At 49.4% G+C, this 23,589-nt stretch overlaps 1 protein-coding gene across 2 annotated transcripts in view; it reads left to right on the top strand.

Annotated features, from left to right (window-relative positions):
- LOC131088533 (vascular endothelial growth factor receptor kdr-like) overlaps positions 1 to 23,589 on the top strand; it is a 131,427-nt gene that overhangs the window by 81,569 nt on the left and 26,269 nt on the right. Inside the window, exons 12-20 of one of the 2 annotated variants that reach the window (XM_058032664.1) lie at positions 2,857 to 2,965; positions 9,422 to 9,715; positions 11,533 to 11,679; positions 13,631 to 13,756; positions 13,846 to 13,952; positions 15,071 to 15,206; positions 16,643 to 16,747; positions 18,850 to 18,963; positions 22,454 to 22,542. In XM_058032664.1, the coding sequence (XP_057888647.1) occupies positions 2,857 to 2,965; positions 9,422 to 9,715; positions 11,533 to 11,679; positions 13,631 to 13,756; positions 13,846 to 13,952; positions 15,071 to 15,206; positions 16,643 to 16,747; positions 18,850 to 18,963; positions 22,454 to 22,542 (1,227 nt within the window). Of the gene's footprint in view, positions 1 to 2,856; positions 2,966 to 9,421; positions 9,716 to 11,532; positions 11,680 to 13,630; positions 13,757 to 13,845; positions 13,953 to 15,070; positions 15,207 to 16,642; positions 16,748 to 18,846; positions 18,964 to 22,453; positions 22,543 to 23,589 lie in introns of both variants that reach the window. The other variant, XM_058032663.1, reaches the window with a different exon arrangement.

Here is a 23,589-nt window from a genome sequence, read left to right as displayed (position 1 = left end):
GCTGCTCCTGTCCAGGTGAGCACCCCCAGCTCTCCCAGCCTGGCTCCAGCCCTGCAGCAGCTCCGTGGTCTCCTCTGGACTCACTCCAACATGTCTCCAGCTTTTCTACCCTGGCTATGATTCCAGGAGTGGAAAATACTTCTCCAGGTGCAGAGACTGAGCACACACAGGGATTATCCCCTCAGAATTTTTCCACTGTCTGCTAAAGGTCCCCAGATTCTGGGATTGTGCCCCAACAGTTTGCACTGCTAATAAAGGGAAAAGATCCCTGAGTTTGGGTGCTCAAGTTAAAACCATTTTTTCATTAGGGATGGCATTTAGAATAACAAAATCCTTATCCCAACCTGCCACTGTGACCGAACACACACAGATTTCAAATTTCAGCTACCAAACCAACCAGGATTAGGTTAGTTTGACCAATGAGAACTTTATTTCAGATGTTGGAAAGATAACTGGGCTCCCAGGCTCAGGGATTTACCCAGGAGCACACAGCTGGAGTGAAAGGTTGATACAGAATGATTGCAAGGGATTCATCTTACAGGAAAATCACTCAAAATCCTGAATTGCCAGCTCTGGGATCACATGTGGGTCTCTGCTGTGTGTTTAGAAGTCACAGTCTGGAGGGCTCTGGGAGGTGCCAGCTGTGGGCCCAGGCAGGGAAGTGCCTGATCTCTGGTGCCAGGTGTGTAAGGGTTTGGAATCCAAGTCCACAACAATGACCAGAGCATCCAAACAAGACAATTACTTTCTCTCTATTCCTCAGTGGTTTGGTTTGGTTTTTTCCCTTTATTCCTCAGTACTTTTGTTCTCCCGAGAATTTGTCCCCAGATTGTTTCCCACTGTCATTCACCATCTTTTTCACCTTCATATCTAGACACAACTGAGATTAGCTCCAATGAGGTCTCAGGATAGCTATTTGCTCTTTTTTTTTTTCTTTTTCTATTTTCCCACTGCCCTGCCAGACTTTTCCTGAGTTATGGAGCTGGAGATATCAGCATCTGTCTGTGTGTGTGCTCATGAGCATTTACCTCTGGGCCACCAAGCAGCTTGAGGCATTGCATCAGTGTTTAGAAGAGCCACAGTGTCACCCCTAACAATTTGGACATGTCCCAAAATGGATATTTTATGATTTTGCCTGGCTCTGCAGTGTTATCCTGCACTTCCCAGCTAGAGCTGTCACTTAGGAAGACTAATTGCTGTTAAAAGCTGTCCAAATGTATCCCCTCCTGTCCTCAGCATGTACATTTATATTGGCTTTTGCTCTTCCCAAACATGAAATGCTCAGCTCCAGCAGCCATGAGGAGGGAGATGTTGGTCCTGGTTCAGCAGGAATTCCAGAGTGCTGCTCAGGGCTCTGGACATGAGTTCCTTCCCAGCCCATGGCTCTGGGCCACTGCTCCAGACCAGCAGCAGCAGGAGGAGCAGGCTGCTCTCATGGCCAGGCTGGTTTTATAGCCAAGGCAGAGCTCTTTCCACATCATAAATCGCTCAGGACTGCACAGCTCTTTCTGTGCTGGACACCAGAGGGAGTTTGGTTTGCTGCTCTCCTTTTTCACCCCTAAATTTGGGGGTTCCCCATTCTTACCATGAAAAGTGAACACTTTTCCACTCAGCCCTTATTCTGCTGCAAATGCTCACCATCAGAATGGCAAATGCACATGGGATCAAAACCTTTGGAACTCATTTCCCTGCAGGATTTGAAGTGCCAGATCTCAGCAAATCTTAAATAACTCAGAAAATTCATCCCACACAGCTCTAGACGCTCTCATAGGGCAGCTTTAGGAGGGGTAAAGGAATGTCTTGTGTGAGTTTAGTTTAGGATATTAAAAAGAAAGTCCAGAGATGCTTCTGTGCACTTCAAAGAGCTCTCTGGAGATAAGGACAAAGGGCCAGAGAGTGTTATAAGTTTTGATACTCAAAGGCCTTAGAGAGGATGGCAAAGAAAGTGATATTTGTTCCAAATGTGAGGGCTCAGAGCTCCTCAGGTGAATGGCTGCAGGGGAAGCAGAGGAATCCTGCAGGAACATCTCTGTCCTGGTGGCTCAGGGCCTGTTTTCCTGCTCCCACTCCAAAGGAATACAAGGAATAATTAAAGGCTTGGTCTGTGGGTGTTCCTGTGTGAGCCTGAGGGGCTGCACTGTGACAGGGACAGGGTACATGGCTGGGCCTTGGGAGGTTTAAGGAGCACAAGTTCTTAAGGACATGTTTGAGCTCACCCCAGGAGTGAAAGAACGCCCTCCTTTTCTGGTGTGGTGAAGCTCAGGACAAGTGTTCCTTCCTTCCCCATGATCCTCCCTTTCTGTACTTACCAAGTCTTCCAGCACTGGCAGCTTCTCCAGAGCTCCCTCCTCACTGAACCAGTCCTGTGCAGCTCCAAGGAAGGATTTGGACTCATGGGGCTCCCAGCACAAAGGGGCCACATCATTCCCTCCCTTTTCTGAGGGAAAAACAAAATGCTGCAATGCTCTTTGTACCACATCCATAGGAATTACCTATGGATATGTGGATATTCCCCACACAACCCAGAGCTGAAAAGCAGCAAAGGGAAGAGATGGCTGTGGGACTGTTTGAATGGATCCTCCAGGTCCTTCCCTTCAGCTTTTTGCTTGAAGTTGTCACACAAAGACCTTGGCAGGTCCCTGTTTTTCATGGGTAAGACAGGGGAAAAAAGGAATGGTAAAGTTTTAGGAATGAGAAGGGAAGAGAATTAGCTGGGCTGAGATGCTGAGAGACAAAAACCAAGTAGCAGCACTTGTGTGGGACTTTCACCCATTATTAACTAGAAACAACCTTCCTAACAGCTTTTCTCCCCTCACCCACCCTCAGAGCCATTCCTTGTGTTCTCTCTGTGGGCAGGTTGTGAGCACCCTCAGCATGGAGGACAGCAGTGCCTCAGGGATCTATTACTGCGTGGCTGCCAACAAGGTGGGCGAGGAGGAGCGGAGCATCGCCTTCTACGTGTCAGGTGAGCACCAGCACCTCCCCACGGGCACTGCTGCTGCTCTCAGCTCCCTGGGAGCCTGCTGAGTGCTGCTTCAGGCTCCTGGCCATCCCTGTGTGTTGTTTTCTTGGAGTAGTCCCAGGCTGCTCACCCCACCCAAGGCAGGTTGGACATGTCCAGCCCCGATGGCTCTTTGCCCTTTGCAGCTGCAGCCCCAAGTCCCTCTCTATGCCTTAAAGCAGCACTGGTGACATTTGAGAGCTGTCCTTGGGAAACCTCTGGCAAAGCTGAAGCCTTTGTGGTGTTCAGAGGCCTGGAGCCTGTCCCTGAGCCAGGAGAAGGGTTGTTCCCCAAGGAAATCAGCAGGCACACAAAGGTGAGCAAGGCCAGGATGCAGCCTGGTCCAGGCTGGTGGCACTGTGACATTGGAGCCCTGCCTGGCCCTTTGCAGTGCCCTTGGTGCAGGGAGAAGGTTCTCCAAAGAACACAAATCCAAACAAATATCCACTTAACCTTTCAGCACAGGGATTCTTTAGCAGTGAGATCAACATCTACATCATGCTTTCAGGAGAGATGGCAGTTCAAAAAGAGAGGAGAGTCCAGGGACAGCCTCGTTCAAGAGCTCACCCAGAACAAACTGAAACGTTTCTGTGCTCACTTTCTGGATGAGTGGATGCTGGCTGCCAGGATTTGCATCAAAATATCGATTTTTAGAACAAAGAGTGCAGAAGTGTCCTGGAAAGTAAATGTGTGATTTTCACTGCTTGGTTCCTTGCCCATGAGCAAGATGGGAGGGCAGAGCTCGCTCGTGGCAGGGATCTGCACTCCTGTGCCTCTCCTCCCTCCTGGCTTGACTCCATTGCTCCAAAGGAATCCAGCACCTTCCAAATCCCTCCAGCCAAAAAAGGGCTCACCAAACACTGTTCCCATTGGTGTTACACAGTGTGCCAACAGAAAAATGCCATCCAACAATAATGAAGCAGGAGCCATGGAGGGCAAAGATTTCACCTCCATTAGAGGTGACAGGAGACAGGAGAGGCTTTCAGCCTCCAAAAGATATTTCCCAATATTGTAACTCTCATTTACTCAGGGAAATGCCCTTCAAGGTGCATTTTTGGGAGACACAGCTCAGGTATAAGAGGTCTCCATGATGTCCAAGGCAGGCTGAAGACCAGCCATTAATTTTCCACCTCACCCCTTCCAAGTGTTGTGTCCTGCTGGGAATTCTGCCAGCTGCTGTTTCTGGGTGGGTTATCCAACTGAACACAGAACTGCACACTGGTGACTAAACCCAAAGAAATAAGCCAGGAGCATAAGGTCAGATCCAAAGGGTTAGATCATCCATGCACCTTGCACAACTCTAGTTTATTTTAATTATAAAGTTATGTAGGGGGTTTTATTCCACCCACGGTGAGGTAATATTTCAAATTTTTTATTTGAAGATCCATCTAGCGATGTTTTGGGACACAAGTGGTTTAATCATGCAGTTTGAATGATGAAGGAAATGAATCACTGGGTGAAATTACTGACAGTGGTTCTGGTGGGGATGTCTCCATTCACCCAAGCAGAGCAGGAGGTGAACAGGCCTTGGCCAGGCAGATGTGTTCCAGCCTGGGAAGGGAAACTGGGAGTCTGCACCACTCTGGGGAAGAGGCAGATGCTGACCAAGCATGACTGGCTTTTGGAAGTGCTGTGTTTAAAAATAGTGGTGTTTATGGATTAGAAAGGAATGAAAACTTTCTAAATGTGGCTGTCCTGATGCTAAACTAGGTCATGCTGCAGCAGTGCCTGCTGTGGGCTTTCCTCTCTGAGAGCTCCAGCAGGGCCAGGCTGTGGGCACAGCTCTGCAGGTCACCCTCACACCTGGAACAGCTGGAGCAGCTCCAGGTGACTCTGCCCAGGAGTTTTCTCCTGTCTCAGTGTTGAGCGACATCCAGGGAAGGGCTGAGAGGTTCCAGGCAGAGGAGGCCCCACAGCACAAGACTCTGAGCTGGTCACTTTATGGGTTTGAGGAGGTTCATTCTGTGCAGGTCAAAGCTCAGGGCTGAGCTGAAGGCTGGGGTAGAGCTTGAGAGCACAGGAGCAGCATGTGGGACTTTGGGGCATCTCAGAAATGTTTGTAGCATTTCACAGCTCTCTGCAAAGCAGCTCCAAGTGTGGCACCCCTCCATTCATTCAGCAATTTGCTGGTTTTAAAGACCTGCTCTCCCATTGTCTCCTATCAACAAATGAGCTGCTTTCAGACCTTCTGGCTGAACTGGGCTTAACTCACTTCTCCCTGGTGAGAAATCTGAGGATGGCACAGAGGCTGAACTCCCTCAAATCCCTGTTCCACTGGGGCAGGGCTGAGATGTTTTCCCAGGACAAGGCAGAGTGTTCCAGGGACACTTCCTCAGGTGTTGTCCAGGCTGCTCTCTGGGGATGTGCTCACTTCAGTCTGATGTTTCCACCACCACCACCTTCATTTCAGAAAAATTAATTTATCCCTGTGGAATAGTTGTCAGCAACCATTTTGTTCTTCCACTGCAGAACCCCCACAAAAACTCCCACGGACACCAGAATTAGCACTGGGCTCTATTTTTAAATCATTTCTCTGCCAGCAGAGTTCATTTCACGAGGGGTCAGCAGGGTTTGGAGATCACTCAGAATCCAAACCTTATAAGGGGTCCAGAGTGATGAGAAATCTCATGATGCAGTGGCAGCCCCTGCTGCAGATGGCCTGGCTGTCACTGTCCCTCTGCAGCCCTCTGCAGTCTCTCCTGAAGGCATTTACCCATCGTGTCCTGGCCCAACTCCTACTCCAGGATTTTTTTTTTGTGTCAATCCAATCAAGATCTGCCCCCTGTCTGCCTTTCCCCCTCCTGCTCTGATTCCAGAGTTCCCATTTAAGCCTTGGGTGAGCCACCAGATACTCAGGGATGTCATTGTCCAGCTCCGAAGGACATTCCCAGCAGGCTGCAAACTCCCCAGTGCAGGGAAAAGCTGCCCTGGTGTCTCCTGCAGGGATTCTCTGCCATGGACAAGTGTCATTTAATGTCATTTAATGTCATTTAATGTCTAATCTCTGCTCTGCACCTTGGAAAGGGCAGCTCCACAGAGCTGCAGGTCCAGAGTAAATCAAATTCCAGCCTTTGTCTGACTGCACTGCATTCAGCAAAGTGGGATCCCACCCATCTGAAAACTCAGAATGTTCTGGGAATATAAATGAATTATGATAAGAATAACAAATAATAACCATAGTCCTTTTTTCAAGGGTTTATCTGATTGCCAAAACAACTGAGAAAAATGGAGTTAAAGATTCCTGCCCGAAAGAAAATATTGCATTTCCAGCAGGAGATAAAAATCTGCTCTCAGATAGCAGAACAATGGATGAGCTGGGCTGTTGTAGGAGCTTGTGCCACTCCAAACTGCTCATTCCCAGGTGTTGACAGGATTTCTGACAAGCACCACTGCTCCAGATAGAGGGGCTCCCCTTCCCTCCATCCCTGTTCCTGGTGGGACCCCCCTGCCAGGCCCAGGCTGGAATTTGGGAAAGAGCAGAAGTTTTGAATTACACAGATTATTGTGCAAAGCACAGGAAATTAAAAACAATTAATTCCTTGTAAATACAAATGGAGCCAGCCTTGCCTTTGATTTATGCTGCCTTTTTACCTCCCCCCAATGGCTCCTTTCCCTCTTTTGCCACGGAATCCCACACGGTGGAGAGGGAAATTCGCAGCTACTATGCTGTAACCCAACACCAGAGACAAATGTTTGGTGACTGCTGATAAAAGGGAAAAGGCCCTGTGGTGCATTCTTTCAGCCAACTTATTAGGAGCCTTCTAAAACACAGTATCTGTTCAGAGAAAGGAAGTTAATCACAGCTCAGGTTCAGGATTATGTAAGCAAAGCTGTCTGAGAGATGAACTGACTTGAAATGTGCTCTCCAAGCTGCACTCACTCCCCTGATAATCCAGGTAGGAGGAGAAAAGAGAGAGGAGAGCATGAAAAGATAGAGCAGAGCAACTTCTTTTTTCCTCTCTTTTTCCTTCCACTGCAATGAAAATTAATGAATATTCTATTGGAGCTGAAAGAGCTGCTTGAAAGGCAAACAAGATGGGAGAGAATAGCACAGGTTCCAGCTAAAAATATTCAAAATGCTAAATAAAAAATGTCAGGAGAAGGAATGATAAGAAAAACAAGCCGGGCCTCTGCTCCCAGAATGTTAAGTTGGTAGAAAAAAAAAGAAAAACAAACCCTGGCAACTTTCAAGTCCAGCAGCAAAGCAAAACTATGGAGCATCCTTCAAAACTCAGGGCTTGGGAATCTCATTCAGTGGGAATTTGCAGCCCAAGCTGTGCCATGCCCCAGGCAGGCTTATCCCAAGGGATGCTGCACTTGTTCCATGATTTGGCTGGAGGGATTCAGGAGATGTGAAATGCTGCTCCTGCCACAGCCAAGTGTCCCACTGGCTCTCAGTTTGCCCTTTTGGGGAGGTCTGGGTGGCCTCAGACATTCCCCCATGTGGATAAGCAGGATTTGGACATGTTGGAAGCACAGGACATCAGGAGTGAGCAGTGTCACACGAGGCAGCCTGAGCACACAGCTGGCACCAAGAGAGAGCAACTGAGCCTAACAACACCCTGCAGAGAGCAAACTGCACCTCCAGCACAAGGAAATGAGAGAAAAAGAACAATTTCCACAGCTGTGGCTTGAGGGGGTCTCTTCTCTTTTGGATCTTTTGTGAAATATTTCTGGTGCCAGTCTTTAAAAACCATGAAGCAAAAGCTCATGGGTTCTACTCCAGATGACTTGGGAAGAAGAGAGACTTTTTAATCATATCTGAAAGCTCCTCCAGGGCTCTGTATTTTATAGAATGTGTGCTTTATTGTAAGGCAGATTGGTTATTTCAGCAGCCTCACTGTTTCTGCTCAGCTGCAGCTTCTGCAGAACTTTTGCACTGGGAGCTCCTGGGCAGGTTCCAGGTGGAATTTGCAGATGGCAAATGCAGTGCACACTTGTTCTGCTTTAACTCCTGGCCCTCTCTGAGTCCCACCAGCTCATCCTGGCTTGAGGAAGCATCTCACCAACAGCTTGGCACTGAATCATCTCTCAGATTTAGGGCAAACCTGGTCCTGTTCAGAAGGGGGCCCAGAGTGAGCCTGCCAAGGATCCCATCCCTGCTAACACTGATAAGAGATTCCTCACAACTCTCAGTTGCTTGAAAATCCTGACCTAACAGACAGCAGAATAATCCCAGATCACTCTGGGAATCCATGAGCTTTCATTCAGGGGGATAGAGCCCTAAAATTAACAAAATGCCAAGCCAATGAAGTGTCTTCCAGCCCCAATTTACTTGCAGGTCTCTGGCAGCTACTGCAGGGCAAGCTCTGGCCTTCCACTCAGTTTTTCTTGTTTTCAAATGGATTCAGTTTGCCACTTCAGGAAAATTGATTTTTTAATTTATTTTTTAATTTATTTTTTTTTCTGGAGTGAAAAGTTACTAAAAATATATCAAGAAACAGCTCACTCTTTCATGGTCAGAGTCATGACTCAGAGTACTTCTCTGCTAAATATAAGGCCTCAAGGATTTAGACATCATTAGATCAGTTAATCCATCAGTGATCACGTAAATATCCAGCATTCACATGTGATAGAAATAAATATGGGCACAGTTGGAATAAGAGAGAGCTGAGGAGTCTGTTCAGTGGGGAAGAAGGTGTTGCTCCTGAGGGATGGGAATGGGTTTCTTTATTCCTCTGCGATTAATACTTTCCAGCCCTGATTGTGGAGAGGGAAGAGCTCACAAACACATTCATCTACTTGGATAAAAGCAGCTCCTGATTAAACTCTCCCAGTCCATTAACTCCCTTCTATTTCTAAGCTTTCAATTCATTTCCTTAGAATGCTGAGGGCTGGACTAGCACAGGTTAGCACTGGGCAGTGAGAGGAACTTTCACTTCCCTAATTCCCAGCTCCAGTGCCTGTTTCCACATTTCCATGACTGAGGGAGCTGGGGTTGTTTATCCTGGAGAAAAGGAGACTCAGGGATGACCTTATCACTCTCTGCAACTTCCTGAAAGGTGGCTGTGGCCAGGTGGGGTTGGGCTCTTTCTCCAGGAACTGACAGTTTCAAGGACTGCACCAAGGGAAATACAGGGTGGGTATCAGGAAAAGGTTTTTTACAGAAAGGTGATAAAGTTCTGGACTGGCTGCCCAGGGAGGTGGTGCAGTCCCCATCCCTGGGTGTGTTTAACAAGGCCTGGATGTGGCACTGGGTGCCAGGGGTTGGGTGAGGTGTTGGGGCTGGGTTGAACTCGATGATCTTGAAGGTCTCTCCCAACCTGGTGGTTCTGTGGTTCTGTGATTCTGTGAATTCTGTCCTCATTAAACCTTGCTTCTTCCATTGCTGCTAAGAATTTGACCCCCAAGTAACAGCCAGGCAGCCAAAGATCATCTCAGCTGGGATTTCATTCCAAACATGTTTTCCCTTCCTCCTAGATGTGCCCTCTGGGTTGCAAACACCCTCCCAAGTCACAGCCATCGTGGGCAATGATGTCCAGCTGACCTGCCGGGCCTCCAAGTACATCTACACCCACCTGGCCTGGTACTACCCCTCCTCAGAGGCAGCTCCCAGCCGCTCTGTGGTCAGGAAAATGGACAAATATTCCATCTCCTTGACCCTGCTGATTCCCAATGTCACGAGGGAGCAGAGTGGCCTCTACAAGTGCCGAGCCCAGAACGAGCAGAACAGCACGGACACGCTGGAGCAGCACAGCCAGCTCCTGGTCAGAGGTATGTGCCAGGGCACAGTGACACTGGTGTGTGTCCAAACACACACCCTGTGTCCTGCTCTGCTTTGCTTCTGTCATTTACTCTGTGTGGATTGACAGCCTGGCATGGAGAACACTCACCCAGCCACTGCTGGCTTTGGATAAAATATTTGAGATCACATCAAGGTGATTTCAGCAGCATTTCTCTTCCCAGCTCCATGCTGGGTGCAGATTTAGAGCTGGCTGAGGACTAAAAGCATCACCCACCATTTACTGACAGCACAACTGTAAACTGGGATGCTCACCCCAGGTCTGTATGACTTTGGTAACCACTCTCAGCTGTCAGGATGAGATACCAGAATAGATTTGCACCCAGCAGATCCCAAATGTCCCTGGGCAAGTGTAAAATCAAGTGACATGTGCCATTTATTCGGGTGAGAGGGATGCACTTTGTTATAACAATTATTTTCTTACTTACACCCAAGCCCCCAGCTCTTTCATTTCACTGAGATCTTGTGGGAATACAAAGGGCAGGACACCTCTGCCCGTAGGAAGTCACTGAAATTAGTGAAGTTTCTTCTGCTTCAGAGTGAATAAGTTGGGTGATCATCTCTAAGCCTCCTCAGAAGACAAAGGGCTGCTGGCATGGGGAATGGATAGATTTATTAACTACCTTCCAATGGTGAAGAAAACAAAAGCACAGGACTGGAGCAGAACTGAGACATGCAGCAGCAAGTCAGGAAGCAGGAGTCAGAGTGCTGAACTGGCCAGGGATTTTCAGACTGGCTCCTCTGGCTCAGGAGGCACTGCAGGGTCCCTCAGCACAGCCCAGTGCTGCCCTCAGCCTTGGAGGGAATGGCACATTCCCTGTGCAGCCTCCCAGCCCCTTCCCTCCACACACAGATGCTGTGGTTCCAGACTGGCAGGTGATTTATTTCACACACAGACATCTCCCTTTTCCTGAGGCAGAGAGGAAGGGAAGGAGTCTCACTCAGGTATTGGGCAGTGACCATGGTCTGGCTGGTGCCCACAGCACCAGGGCCACCTGTGAGCATCACCTGCTCTGAGGCACTGGCCTTGCTCTGCTCTCTGCATTCAGGCACTTCCCTTTCCTCTCCCCTGGCAGATATTTTTATTCAGTCAGTCAGATTTCCACCTACACACACACCTACACAGCACAGCTATGGGAAAAACACAGCTAGACTGTGAATACATCCATGCAGAGCTGGAATGAGGATCACATTCCTGTGAGGATGACTGGGGTCTGTCATCTGTCTGGCACGTGTCAGACAACTCTTGTGCAGAGCACACATGGAAATGTCCCTCCAAACAGCTTTCCTTCCCTTATTCAAACATTTCATATGTTCTAATGCCCCTCATCTTCTGTCCTCACTGCAGGTTTGGGGTATATTTTATGCTGTGTTTGTGATTTTATTCATTGCTGTCCTGCACCTTTTATAAATGAACATAAAGTGGGTGTTACCGTGGTTTGTAGTAAGGAGAAAACTGCACTCCTGATGGAGGATAAAAAACCTTTAGAACTGTTTCCTCTTTTCCCCTTTTTCTCCTTTTTGCCTTCACTCTGCATGTGCACCACCCACTCCCTGTCCTTTGTTTTCTTCAGAGGATGAGGAGTTGGAGCTGCAGCCAAACCTAAGCCTAGGCAGTGTGAAAATAAACCAAATAAAGTCACCCACTCCTCCCAGACCCTTTGGGGGGATTTTTGATTAATTGATCAATCAAACCTTCACTACATCCAGCCCAGAGAGGCTGTGCAAGGAGGGAGGTGAGGGACGGGCCCCCAGACCTGACTGGGGCTCTTTCCCTCTGTGGCTGCAGCGAAGGCGGCGCCGGTCGTGATCCAGAACCTCACGGACCTGGAGGTCAACATCAGTGGCAAGATCCTGCTGGAGTGCAAGGTCAGTGGGACCCCAGAGCCTCAGGTCACCTGGAGGAAAAATGGCTACCCCATCTCAGCAGCATCAGGTGAGGTCCTGCTGCCCAGAGCTGTTTGGGCTGTGAGATAATGGGCTGGCAGGGTCACCACGACACAGCACCTATGACTGAGCCCACGACTCAGGGACACTCACACAGATCCAAGGGTGCCAGGGCGCTGCAGGGCTCTCCAGCTTGGACTCAGAGCTGGGAGGAAGCTCAGGCCCAGCACACATTGGGATAGCACTGGGAAATCAGGAGTGCTGCTCAGGCTGCTTGTGTGGGACCAGAGTTTGGGCACAAAACTGAGCCCCAGGTGCACCCCAGGGTCTGGCAACACAGGCTGAGCTCTCAGCTGTCCTGGCCAGGACAAACTGCAGCAAAGTCACCTGGCAGAGGGGTTCAGGGCATCCCATGGCATATGAAATGTCCTTTATTTCCCTCAGCACAGTGATGGGAATGTGCTCCCAGCTCTGTGGGACAGAGCCACCATGGGCAGGGAGCCTCACCTGAGCCTGCAGCCCCTCCCCTGAGCCCAGGTGCCTTCCCCGCTCTGTGCCATAGAGTCATGGGGTGTGCTGAGCTGGAAGGGACCCACAGGATCATCCAGTCCAATCCTGGCCCTGCCCAGACCCCCAGCAACCCCACCCTGGGCATCCCTGGCAGTGCTGTCCAAACCCTCCTGTAGCTCTGGCAGCCTCGGGGCTGTGCCCATTCCCTGGGCAGTGCCAGCCCCCTCTGGGGACAGAACCTTTCCTGACCTCCAGCCTAACCCTGCCCTGGCACAGCTCTGGCCATGCCCTGGGTGCAGTCCCTGTCACAGGGAGCAGAGATTGGAGCTGTCCCTCAGAAGGGTTGAAGAGTGCACTGAGGTCTCCCCTCAGCCTCCTCCAGCTGAACAATCCAAGGGCCCTCAGCCCCTCCTCAAGAGACCCCTCCAGAGCCTTCCCCATCCTCATGGCCTCCTGTGGATGCTCTCCAATTCTTCAAGGCTATTTTATATTCTGGTGCTCAAAGCTGCACTGGAGATGAGGCTGCCCCAGTGCAGAGCTGAGTATGGCCTGAGCCCTCCCATAAATCATGGAGAATCCCATGTCAGCAGCTGGTCCTGTGACTTTAATTTTGCAACTTGGACTAGGTAGGAAATCTAGGATCATCCATAATTCAGATCAGAATGTTCTGAGAGAAACTCTTTATAGCTACTGAAATTTTATAAATAATTCTAGAGGGACAAGCATGTAACTCATCCAACCAATGGAAACATAAATAAAATATTTGGAAAAAAACACCTCAGGGTAAATATTTCAGCACAGTGCATGGCAAGTTGTGTGCAGCACTCTTGTTAACAACAACGGTATGCACAGGCAGAACACCCAGAAATTCAAAATGTCCTTCCCTTTTGGATTGCAAGCATGACCTGTTTCCCTATTTCTCCCCCAGTCATCCCCCAGTGAAACAGGAGAACTCTCAGTGCAGTACCACCAACCAGGAAAAATGAAATTGGGAAAATTAAACATAGAGAAGTCTCTCATAGGTCATATCTAGGCAACCTTTCTATTCCCACTGCACCTGGATGCCTGTGAATCCAGAATTGCTTCACACCATTATTTTTCCAAGAAGTCCTAACTTGAGTTCCAGGTTCCCCATGTTAGAAGTCCCATCCCTACCCACAGCCTTCAGGAATTCCACTGAGTTCCCATTTTTCCAAGTGTATCTTCCTGCTATCAGCCACCAATCCTGCATCCCTCTGCTAACTTCTGGATTAGTTTCCAGGCTCTACCCACTCTAAATCAACAGCCACATTTGCTGTTGTTTAAATGATGCCAAATAATTTATCCAAGTGTTGAAAAGGAAAAAAAAGTCAGAGAAAGGTTGCCAGGATTAAAATGTGTCCTCACACCAGAGCCTGCATGGATGGGAGCTCACCTTCAGCTCTGTCTCCTAAAAGCATTTTTGGCAGGTAGGTTATTGTGCCAGCACTAACCAGAATGCCTTGAAACAGGAATTTCCATGGAAAACAACACTCTGGTGATTGAGAGAGTGAAGAAGGACGACGAGGGGCTCTACGAGTGCCGGGCCTCCAACGAGCTGGGCCAGGACAGCACATCAGCCTTCATCAAAATCCAGGGTGAGCCTGGCCTGGGGCATGCAGAGTCCCACAGGGCTCCCTCAGGGAGTCTGGACACTTTTCTGAGCTGGCTGTGCATTCACCTGCAGGTTCTGAGGAGAAATCCAACATTGAGGTGATCATCCTGGTGTGCACAGGGCTGGCTGCCACGCTCTTCTGGCTGCTGCTGACCCTCTTCATCCGCAAACTGAGAAAGGTGAGAGAGCTCCCACCCTGCACAAAGGCTGGCACCTGTCCTAGCTCATGGGAACTGCAGAGTTAGGGACAAACCTTTGGGGCAGATGGTGGAAACACCGGGTAAAATGTCCCTGTAAAATTCATTCCATGGTTTGTGTTGACTTCTCCAGAGAACCCTTGCACTTGTGAGGTTTCCAGCCACTTCTGTGGAACCATAAATTCAGGCTCCTCCCTCTTTATGAGTCAAACTGGCTTGTGAGAATAACAAAACAATACCCTAAATCCTCTAAAATGAGGGCTTGATTTCAGCACTTGACTCTAATAAAAGATATTAAAGAAAGATCCCAGGCTGTCTGCTCTAGAAATGAGCTCAAACCACACAGCTGATTTGATCTCCTTGCTTTTTTTTCACCTTCCTTTTGTGACTCAAAAAGTAAACTTGCAGTAAAGTTTCAAGGAATTGAGGTCTGCTTTCCTGAAACAAACAGGAAAAAGAAAGGCAAGCACAGCTCCCTGCTCTGATCTCACCAAACTGCAGTCCCAGTGCTGATCTCCAGTATTTGAGTAAAATTTCCCCTCTTCTTGGAAACACAGGGATTAAATTTACGTTTTCATCCTTGACCTCAGCTTAGCAGAGCAGTGGATAACAGTGAATTTCCTTTTACATTTCACTCCTGTGCAAGTCTGCGCACAGAACCCACCCAACCACAATTTGTCACTTTAGCAGCATCAGAAATAGCAATTTCCAGCAATTTTAAATTGCAATAAATTGCAGCCATGAAGTGGACAACTGTGGAGAATCAGCACTGCAGAACAAACAGTGACAATGCCAAAATATGCAGGAGGAAGTGCAGCTCCTGCAGTTCCCATGGAAAATCAGTGATTTCCTTTGGCTGATCCAGGTAGATTTTGTGTTTCCCAGCATCAATCAGCGCCTCCTCCCAAGAGCCACAGTGGCAGCCCCACACAAACATTTGTGTCTCAGCTGTGGAACAGAAGCAGGAAGCTGCAGTGATGCATTCCTGGCTCGGAATTAAAGTGCCTGCAAGGCAGGGAAGTCCCCGGGCTGCCAGACAGCTCCCTCCCTTCGGAACTGCAGTTAATCCCCTGAATGATCTCTCCCCGCCCTGTTTTTAGCCCGATGCCACAGACATTAAAACAGGATACCTGTCAATTATCATGGACCCCGAGGAGATGCCCCTGGACGAGCAGTGTGAGCGCCTGCCCTACGACAGCAGCAAATGGGAGTTCCCCAGGGACAGGCTGCGCCTGGGTGAGTGCTGGGGGCACACAGGGGGAAGGATGGTCCCAAGTGATCCCAGATCCTTCCCAGGGACACTGGAGCTGTGGAAGGATGATCCCAGATCCTTCCCAAGGCACTGGAGTTGTTAAGGATGATCCCAGATCCATCCCAGGGGCACTGGAGCTGTTAAGGATGATCCCAGATCCATCCCAGGGACACTGGAGCTGTTAAGGATGATCCCAGATCCTTCCCAGGGGCACTGGAGCTGTGGAAGGATGATCCCAGATCCATCCCAGGGGCACTGGAGCTGTTAAGGATGATCCCAGATCCATCCCAGGGGCACTGGAGCTGTAAAGGATGATCCCAGATCCATCCCAGGGGCACTGGAGCTGTTGGATAATCCAGCAGGAACCTGTCACAGTGCCACCCTTGGATCTGGGATCACAGAGTGCAGGGTCAGCCTGATGGAGGGTGAAATGAGGGATTTGGAGCCTCTGTCCAAATAGCTGCCACTTCTTTTCCTTGGAAAAGGGAAGCCAAACTCTTGACAGTACCTCCAGGTACTGTCCCTGCCAAAAGTGTGATTTCATTCCCATAGAGGAGAAAGGAAAGTGAGTTTTCTTTAGAAGAAAGCTATCAATTCATCAAATAATCACTTCCTTATCAACCATCAGAGCTCAGCTTTGAGCTGTAAAAAGCTCTCATGGAAAAATGAGCCACATTTCACTGAACAGCTCAGTTCACTGGCTGATGGAGTGAGAAATGCAAAAAGCTGGCTGTGTTTGTACAGTGAAACTGTAACATTTGTGTGCACTGAGGAGTGCAGGGAAAATATATGTATTTGTGTGCTCCTGGTGCTGCAGCTGGAAAACATGGAAGGAAGAGAGGACAGAAAAAAATCCCAAAATCTGAGATGATGGTGGGACACAGAAAGTGGCAGAACCAAACAGCCAGACCCTGGGTCAGAGCCCTCAGAGCACACCAGGTAACACAGGCAGGAAGATCCAAATGAAAGGGAAAATAAACAAAAAGAAGAAAGAGAATAATCCTAAATCCCATTTAGTGCAGCTTTTCCCTCAAATCAATGTCAACAACTGAAGGGTTCAGGGGCTGTGGCTCCCTGAGTGCCTTGCTGGCTCTCTCCATGATAGATCAGGGTGCCACATTAACCCAAACTCTGCCTTCCCTGGACTCCAGGCCAGCCCCAGGTGATGTTTGTCCCCTCAATCTGTGCAGGTGTCAGCCCTGCCCTCAGTGAGTGCAGTGATTCCCTCCTCTGCTGTCTCCCGTGCTGGATTGCATCCAGGCCATATGGATAACCCCCTTGTGTATCCATATGCTGCAGGATGTGATGGAGGCTGCTGTGCCTGTGTCTGTGCCCTGTGCCTGGTTCTCTGCACAGCTGAGGTTGCATGTCCCCTCCTGCCTGGTGCAGCTGGGCTCACTCTCAACTCTTGCTTCTCTAGGTAAAACTCTGGGTCATGGTGCTTTTGGGAAGGTGGTGGAGGCGTCTGCTTTTGGCATTGATAAATCTTCAACCTGCAAAACAGTTGCCGTAAAAATGCTGAAAGGTACAAAAATCCCTCTGAGATCATCCTCAGGGAGCTGGGGGCAGCCAGGGGCACAGTGCCCAGCTGGCTGTGCCCTGCAGGGATGGGTTTCCATGTGGGGTCAGCCATCCTGGGGGGATGGATGGATGAAGGGGAGGATGACAGCAGCTCCGTGCTGACTGAGGCTTGCATTCCTCAGGGGAGAAGAGAGCAGCTTCCAGCTCTGTGGGGTGAGGAGGGAAACAGATTACAGAGTGTAATTACACCAGATAGCCCGAAATTGGAGCTGAGCCTTCCATCCCAGCCCAGCCAGATGTAGAACAGTTCAAGGGGCTGGGAAAAAAAACAGTGCCAGGGGAGTGAATTAGAGACATCTTGCTTGCAATTATTGAAATGAAGGGCAGCTTTGCTGTTGGGTGAGGGGAAGGAGGGAACCTGGAGCCTGTTCTTGCACCTAGGGAGGATCAGCCATAGGGCTTGGGGCTGCTCCTCAGGGTGATCCCAAAGGCTCAGCCCATGCTGCCATGGCCCTCAGGCTCTGCATGCCACCATTAACCCCTGCCATGCCACCAGCCCATCACTGCTGCCACGGGACTTGGCTTCTGCTGCCAGCTGCCTCACCTGGTGCTCTGCTACTCCCATTTCTCTGAAATCACAAAAACACCCATTTGTCACCTCTCTGGACCTCCTTCAGGTCTGGTCTCCCCTCTCTATTTTCCTCCTTCCAATCATCTTCTCTCCTGCTGTTTTATCTTCTGTTCCATGCCCATTTGCAGATCCCTGACATCCCCTAGAAGTCCCTGATCCAGACATATCCCCATCTCCATCAAAACATACTGCCCTGGACAGCTCTGGGGTTTCATTGCCTTCCATGCTGTGCTTCCCAGCTGATCCTCATGTCAGCTCTGCCCTGCCAGCACATATTCAGCAATATTTGGCAGATTCTCCATCATTTTACACCTCCCTCCCCTGTGGAGGCAGCTCCTCCTGCTCTGGTGTGCCCCTCCCCAGCTAACATGCCCATAATTCATCACTTTCATGAATAAAGCAGATTCTCTAGTGTCAGTTCATCCATCCAGGGAATTTAAAAGGCTCTGGGGATGCCTGCATTTCTGCCATCTCCATGGAGGATGCTCAGCTCTGTTCTGGATTGAAGCTAAAATTCAATGTGCAGAATTATCTGAAACACTTCTGGGCTGGCTGTGAGTTCCAGCACATGCCAGGGGAAATCAGAAGTGATACCACCCATGGACCCAGCAAACACTGCTGGCTGAAGGAATCTTGGAATAGCTCCATTTTTATGGCACAGTTTGGAGGAAGATTCTGGGGAATTCTACAGACAGATAAAGAGGTTACACCTGTCACACCAAATGATTTGTTATGTAACTGCTTCTTCATATTTAAATCTTACATGATGCAAAGGCAAAGGAAACAGGCCAAAGCCTCTCCTGTTAAAATACATCATGGAGGTTTTAGAGACAAGGCTGGGAAGATAAAGCAGCACCTGAACAAACTTCTGGTCTGAGGGTGCCTGCTTTAAAACAATGTCAGTGGCCAGCCAGGGCCCTGTCATGTTCATGGCTCACACACAGATCTTACAAAATTAATTTCTTTGGTCAATAAGATCTTACAGGTGCTGAGCTTCAGTCATGCTGTGTGTTCCCTGGACATTCTGGGACACAGCTCCCAGATCTGTGGATTCCTCCTGCCCTGCAGTGGAGCATTCTGAGGTGTTGTAGCTGAGTCCTGCTGAAGTGCTCAGCCCAGCAGAGAGGAAGGGACACCCTCAGTGTGCTGGGGGGCTTGCAGGGCTGGCTTTGCTAAGCTTGCAGATCTGAGCCTGGCAAAGGCTCTGTGGGATCAGCTTTGGGGGAAGGGACCATAACCCTCCATAACCCACAGTGGAGAAAGGAAGAGTCACCCAAAGATAAAGTGTTATCCCACTTCATAAAGGTCAGCAGACAATGAAACGGATGAATTATTATCTCTGTGAGTCTGAAAGGCCAAGATACTGCAAGGAACCTGGGTGGGTTTTGTTTCAAAGGATAAACAGGATCTTGCTGTGTCCTGTTGAAAATATCCTGTTGTGTAAAGATGATTTTTTTCCTGTTTATCTTAAGCAGAATGTGCAACTACTAATGAATGCAAGGCTCTAATGTCTGAGCTGAAGATCCTCATCCATATAGGACATCACCTGAATGTGGTCAACCTGCTGGGAGCCTGCACCAAAGCTGGAGGTGAGGAGTCCTCAGGAAATCAGGAGCAAAAAACATTTTCAGACACTTTGGGGTGTTTGAAATGCCTGTGGTGCAGTCAGTGCCAGTACAGCCATTCCCAGCTCTGCTGCTCCTGCAGGATGGGGCCTCATCCCCCCAGGGCTCCTGAGCCTCTCCCACTGTGGTGTCACCTCAGTGTTCTCACTGAGGGGAGAACACTGGATTGCAATGAGGTGCCCAAGTCCTCCCTGTGGGCATTTCCAGGCTGCTTCTCCCTCTCCTTCCCTGCCTTGTCAGGAGGATGCACCAGGCTGAGCCCTTGGCTCCCTGAGCCTCCTCTCCAGGCAAACACAGCCAAAGCCTGGGACAGCCCTGGGTGCTCTCTTTCTCAGCATTTCACCCTCTCCAGGCAAACACAGCAGTTTCTGCTGTGTACAAAGCCTGGGACAGCCCTGGGTGCAGCAGGAGCAGGGACTTGCATGGGGCTGAGCTACATCATAAAGTCCCATAAATGTCAGACCTTTGTCACTAAAACTTCCCACAGTGCCACACAAAGCAGCCCTGCCTCTTCCTGGGCTTCAGCTTCAGGGGAGCAGCTCCTGAGGATGGCTCCTGACTGCTGACCCCCAAAATCTGTAAAACCTCCCCCAAACAAACAGGTTTAAGAGACCCGAGGGCAAGGGAAACCCCAGAGTGAAAGAAATGAAGGAGGAAATCAGGAGAGATGGTGCACAGATCTCTCATCATCTGAGACCCCAAATTCACCATTTTCCAACAGCTGTTGTCCAGTCACCAGGGAAAAGGAAAATTTCAGTGAGGGAGATTTGGGGGGGTGCCAGGGAAGAAATCTTTCCTCCAGCAAGGTGGTTCCAGTTCCTCAGGAAGGAGCAGCCAGCAGCCATGGACAGTGCTGGGGTCTGCTGCTCCCAGGAATTCACTGCAGAGCCCCAAAGCTTGTGTGGGACCAAGGGGCTCCAGCTGAGGGATTTAGGGTCAGATGCAGCAGCCAGGAGCCTTTGCTGGGGTCTGAGAGCAGAGGGGCTGGGACATGGCAATGCTGGGGACTCTCCTGGGCTCACAACTCCCTGAGGGTGCTCAGGACCCCCAGGAGGACCCCAGGCAGAGCCTCAAACCAGCAGCAGGACCAGGGCTCAGTTGTTCTTACCCAAAGCATCCCCAGAGTTCTGCTTGTTCAAGAAACAGCTCAGGGCTGATCAGAGGCTCTGCCTGTCCCATTTCTGAGAAACTTTTTCTCCCAGGAGTTCCTCCATTTCCTATTCTCCATGCTGCCCCATCCTGGGTGGGAGGTGACCCTCCCTCCTCCCTGCCAGGTGCCTGGGCAAACCTTTGTGGGGCAGAGTGTGGGGCAGAGGGTGCAGCAGGACCCACAGGGCACGGAGCAGCCTCAGGTAGGCTCTGCTTTGTTCTCCTCTGAGCACTGCAAGTGCAGACTGAAGAAAAACAGCCTGCAGCTCCAGAGGCAGACACAGATCCCAGCTCCTGTGAAATTCCAGTGCTCTCCCTCCCCTGTTAGGCTTTATGTAACCCTGTATTCCTGATGGAGGCTGCTATTAAGTATGCACATACATTATTTTAACAAGGTATCAAATAACAGAATTTAACACTTTGCCGGGGTGTCTGATGTTCAGCAGTCAGAACTAATGCAGTGTGTGCTTTACAATGAGGGAACAAAATATGGGGAGGCCATGTCTAGGAAGCATTTCAAAGCCATGAATAAATCACTAAGCAGAGCTTTAAAGCTGTTCTGGAATCTGCATTTCCTCAGGGCATCCATGAGGGACATTGGATTTTGAGTTCTTCAGAGCCAAATCTCTTGAGCACGGCCAGATGCCAGCACTGAGCAGAGCTCTGGGGTCAGCACTGCAACCACTGGGATTTGGGGATTTGGGGATTTGGTGTTTTTGCAGCCAGTGAAGGTTTTCAGGCTTGTTTCAGCTGCAGCAGAGGGACTGGGGGGCCTGGAGAGCCCCAAGGTGTGCACTCAAGGTGCCCCAGGGCTGGGTGAGTGCAGAACCTGCAGGAATCCACAGGGAACACCAGGGGCTTGGTTCTGCCTGCAGTGATACCACAGGTTTGAGCTTTTCTATTTTTCAGGTTCTGTGCTGCTTTAGTGTGAGGGTCTGGGCTTCATATGAGGGGATGGTGAGCTCTGTTCACAGAGCAGGGAGACAAAACAATTCCTGCTCCAGCTGGGGACCAAGGACAAATGATCCAAATCTCAGCCCAAGAGCACAAACACCGTGGGTTGAAGAGAGGAAAACAAGCAGGGTGGGACTGCAGGGGCTAAAGCTGGAATGGGACAATGAACTGCAACATGGAAATGGAGCAGAACTGATCACAGGGAGAGACCCCATGAGCAGTCAAGGATTTTGGGACCATTTTGGTTCATCTTGGGTGCAGCCCTGGCTGGGCTCTTGTGCTGCCCAAGGTGGATCCATTGAGGCCTCCAAATAAATCCCCACTTTATTCTCTAGCTCTGTCCAGCCTCTGCTCTAGGGCAGCCTTCACAAGGCATCAGCAGGAATTCAGCATCTCCCAAAGGCTCCTCTGCCTGTCCCTCACTGTCCCAGGGTCACTGCTCCCTCCTGGTGCCCTCCCAGGCAATGCTGGACCTGGAGTGACTGCAGCCCTGCCCCTGCCCCTGTCCTGAGGATGCAGGAATTCCAGCAGGAACCCTGCTGAGCTCCTTCCCCAAGGCCAAGTGCAGCTCTCAGCACTTCCCCTTTGAAGTGCAAACCCCTCAGTCTGAACCAGGGACCTTCTCCAGAGAAAATGGTTCTGGAGATGAAAGTCTCAGTGTTTGGGGTTGATAATATTCCATGTTTATCCACATCCCAGTCCCATGGATTCACCCTGTCTTACATTTGAGGATATAAAGGTCCAGAATACAGTTTTTCCCTTCCCTAACATCTCACACTGCAATATAAAAGCATTCCAAGCAGCTCTTAAAAACCTGCATAACTGTGTAAAAGCAGCACTGACTCTACAGTGGTTTGTAGAGGAATAAGAAGAAAGTGAGAGCACTTTCCAGGCTTTCAGAAAAAGGCTTTCAGGCTTTCAGAAACTTCACTTTTCTCAGAAACTTTTTCTGTTTTTCCAGGCTTTGTCTATGGCCCTGCATACTTTGATTTCCTCTGGTGGCATCAGCTCCACCCAAAACAAACAATTGTGAAGCCAGCAGAGAAAATGAAAACTGCTCCATGTGCAGAGCAAACCAACCTTAACAGCCTCTGGGATTGTGTTGATCATCCTGAATCTTCCTTGTTTATAAATTAGGAATAAATACCAACTGTTACCATCCAGTTGAGAAAACTAACAATGTGTTCCCTTCTCTCCACATCCCTACTGGTTGTGTCACTCCTGTGTTTCCTCATTTCCTCATCTGTATAATAGAAATGCCATTTATTTTGAAGAGGATTTGGTAGGATAAATTAGAATTATGTGCTTTGCAGTGCTTCAAAACTCATTTGACTTTCACTGTCTTTTTTAGGTCCTTTAATGGTCATAGTGGAATATTGCAAATATGGAAATCTGTCCAACTATCTCAGAGGGAAAAGAGGAGATTTCATTGCATACAAGGTAAGAAAATGAGACTTTTTCTGTCATGAGGCAGGGAATCAACAACCACCGACAGAGCTGGATTTGCTCTGCACTGGCACAAGGCAATTGGGTATTTCTGTGGGCACTTTATTTCTCTCCACATTTCAATTTGTACAAGCAAGAAGAGGGATGTATTTTCCCTGCAGGATCTCACTGCTGTCCTCTCCTAGCATCTCCTAAAGAATGAGCTGCAAGTACCCAAACACTCCTGAGCACTTGAAAGAGAGGGGATTACTTGGGAGATACTTCCCAGCACAAGGGGGGCAACAAAATAGCAGAGAAAAACTGGCATTAAGTGAACTAGGATAAAGGGAATCTTCCCAAAACACAAATCTGTTTTGGGGATTTTTGTTTCTAGGCCCCAGGTGAAAGCAGTTCATCCTTCCCCCATCTGCTCATTCCATCCTCTGTCCCTTCCCTGTGCCAGCCCTGAAGTCTGTGCTGTAACACAGCCTGGATCATGGATATTCTCCATCAAAACTAGCCAAGGGTTTGGTTCCCAGACAGCTCTGCATGCACACAACATCTGTGCCAGCACAGACTGGGCTGGGATGGGCACAGGGCAGAAATCAGGGCTGGGAGGGATGGGACTGACTCCTCCTTGTGAATATCCAGTGTGGAACAGGCTCTGTGACTCCAGCCCTGCCAGAACTGCAGCCTCACCAGGACTGCTTTCCCAGATGACTGCAGTACTATTATTATAATTATTATTATAATTGTTGTTAAAGCTATTGTGTGCAGGCAGCAAAGTACGTGAGGGACTTTGTGTGAGTGAAAGAGCTTTTCCTGGTGCACTCCCTCAGAATTTCTTTCTCACCATTGTTGCCATGAGTTGAGGGCTGGCTTTGCCTCAAACCCCAGCACAGAGCCCATCATGCACCCACCTTGAGGGGATTTTTAGCATCCTAAGACAGCAAGAGAATTTACAGCCTCTTTCTGCTCAGCTCTCAGTCTCACCCAGCCAGCTTTCAGCTAACTCTGATGTGGAAAATGCTATCAGTGAAAGGGCAATAATAAATAGTAAAC

Source organism: Melospiza georgiana, chromosome 12 (assembly GCF_028018845.1).
Source record: "Melospiza georgiana isolate bMelGeo1 chromosome 12, bMelGeo1.pri, whole genome shotgun sequence".
NCBI classification, from domain to species: domain Eukaryota; kingdom Metazoa; phylum Chordata; class Aves; order Passeriformes; family Passerellidae; genus Melospiza; species Melospiza georgiana.
Note: the sequence above shows the minus strand (reverse complement) of the source record. Positions and strands in the feature narration are given on the sequence as shown.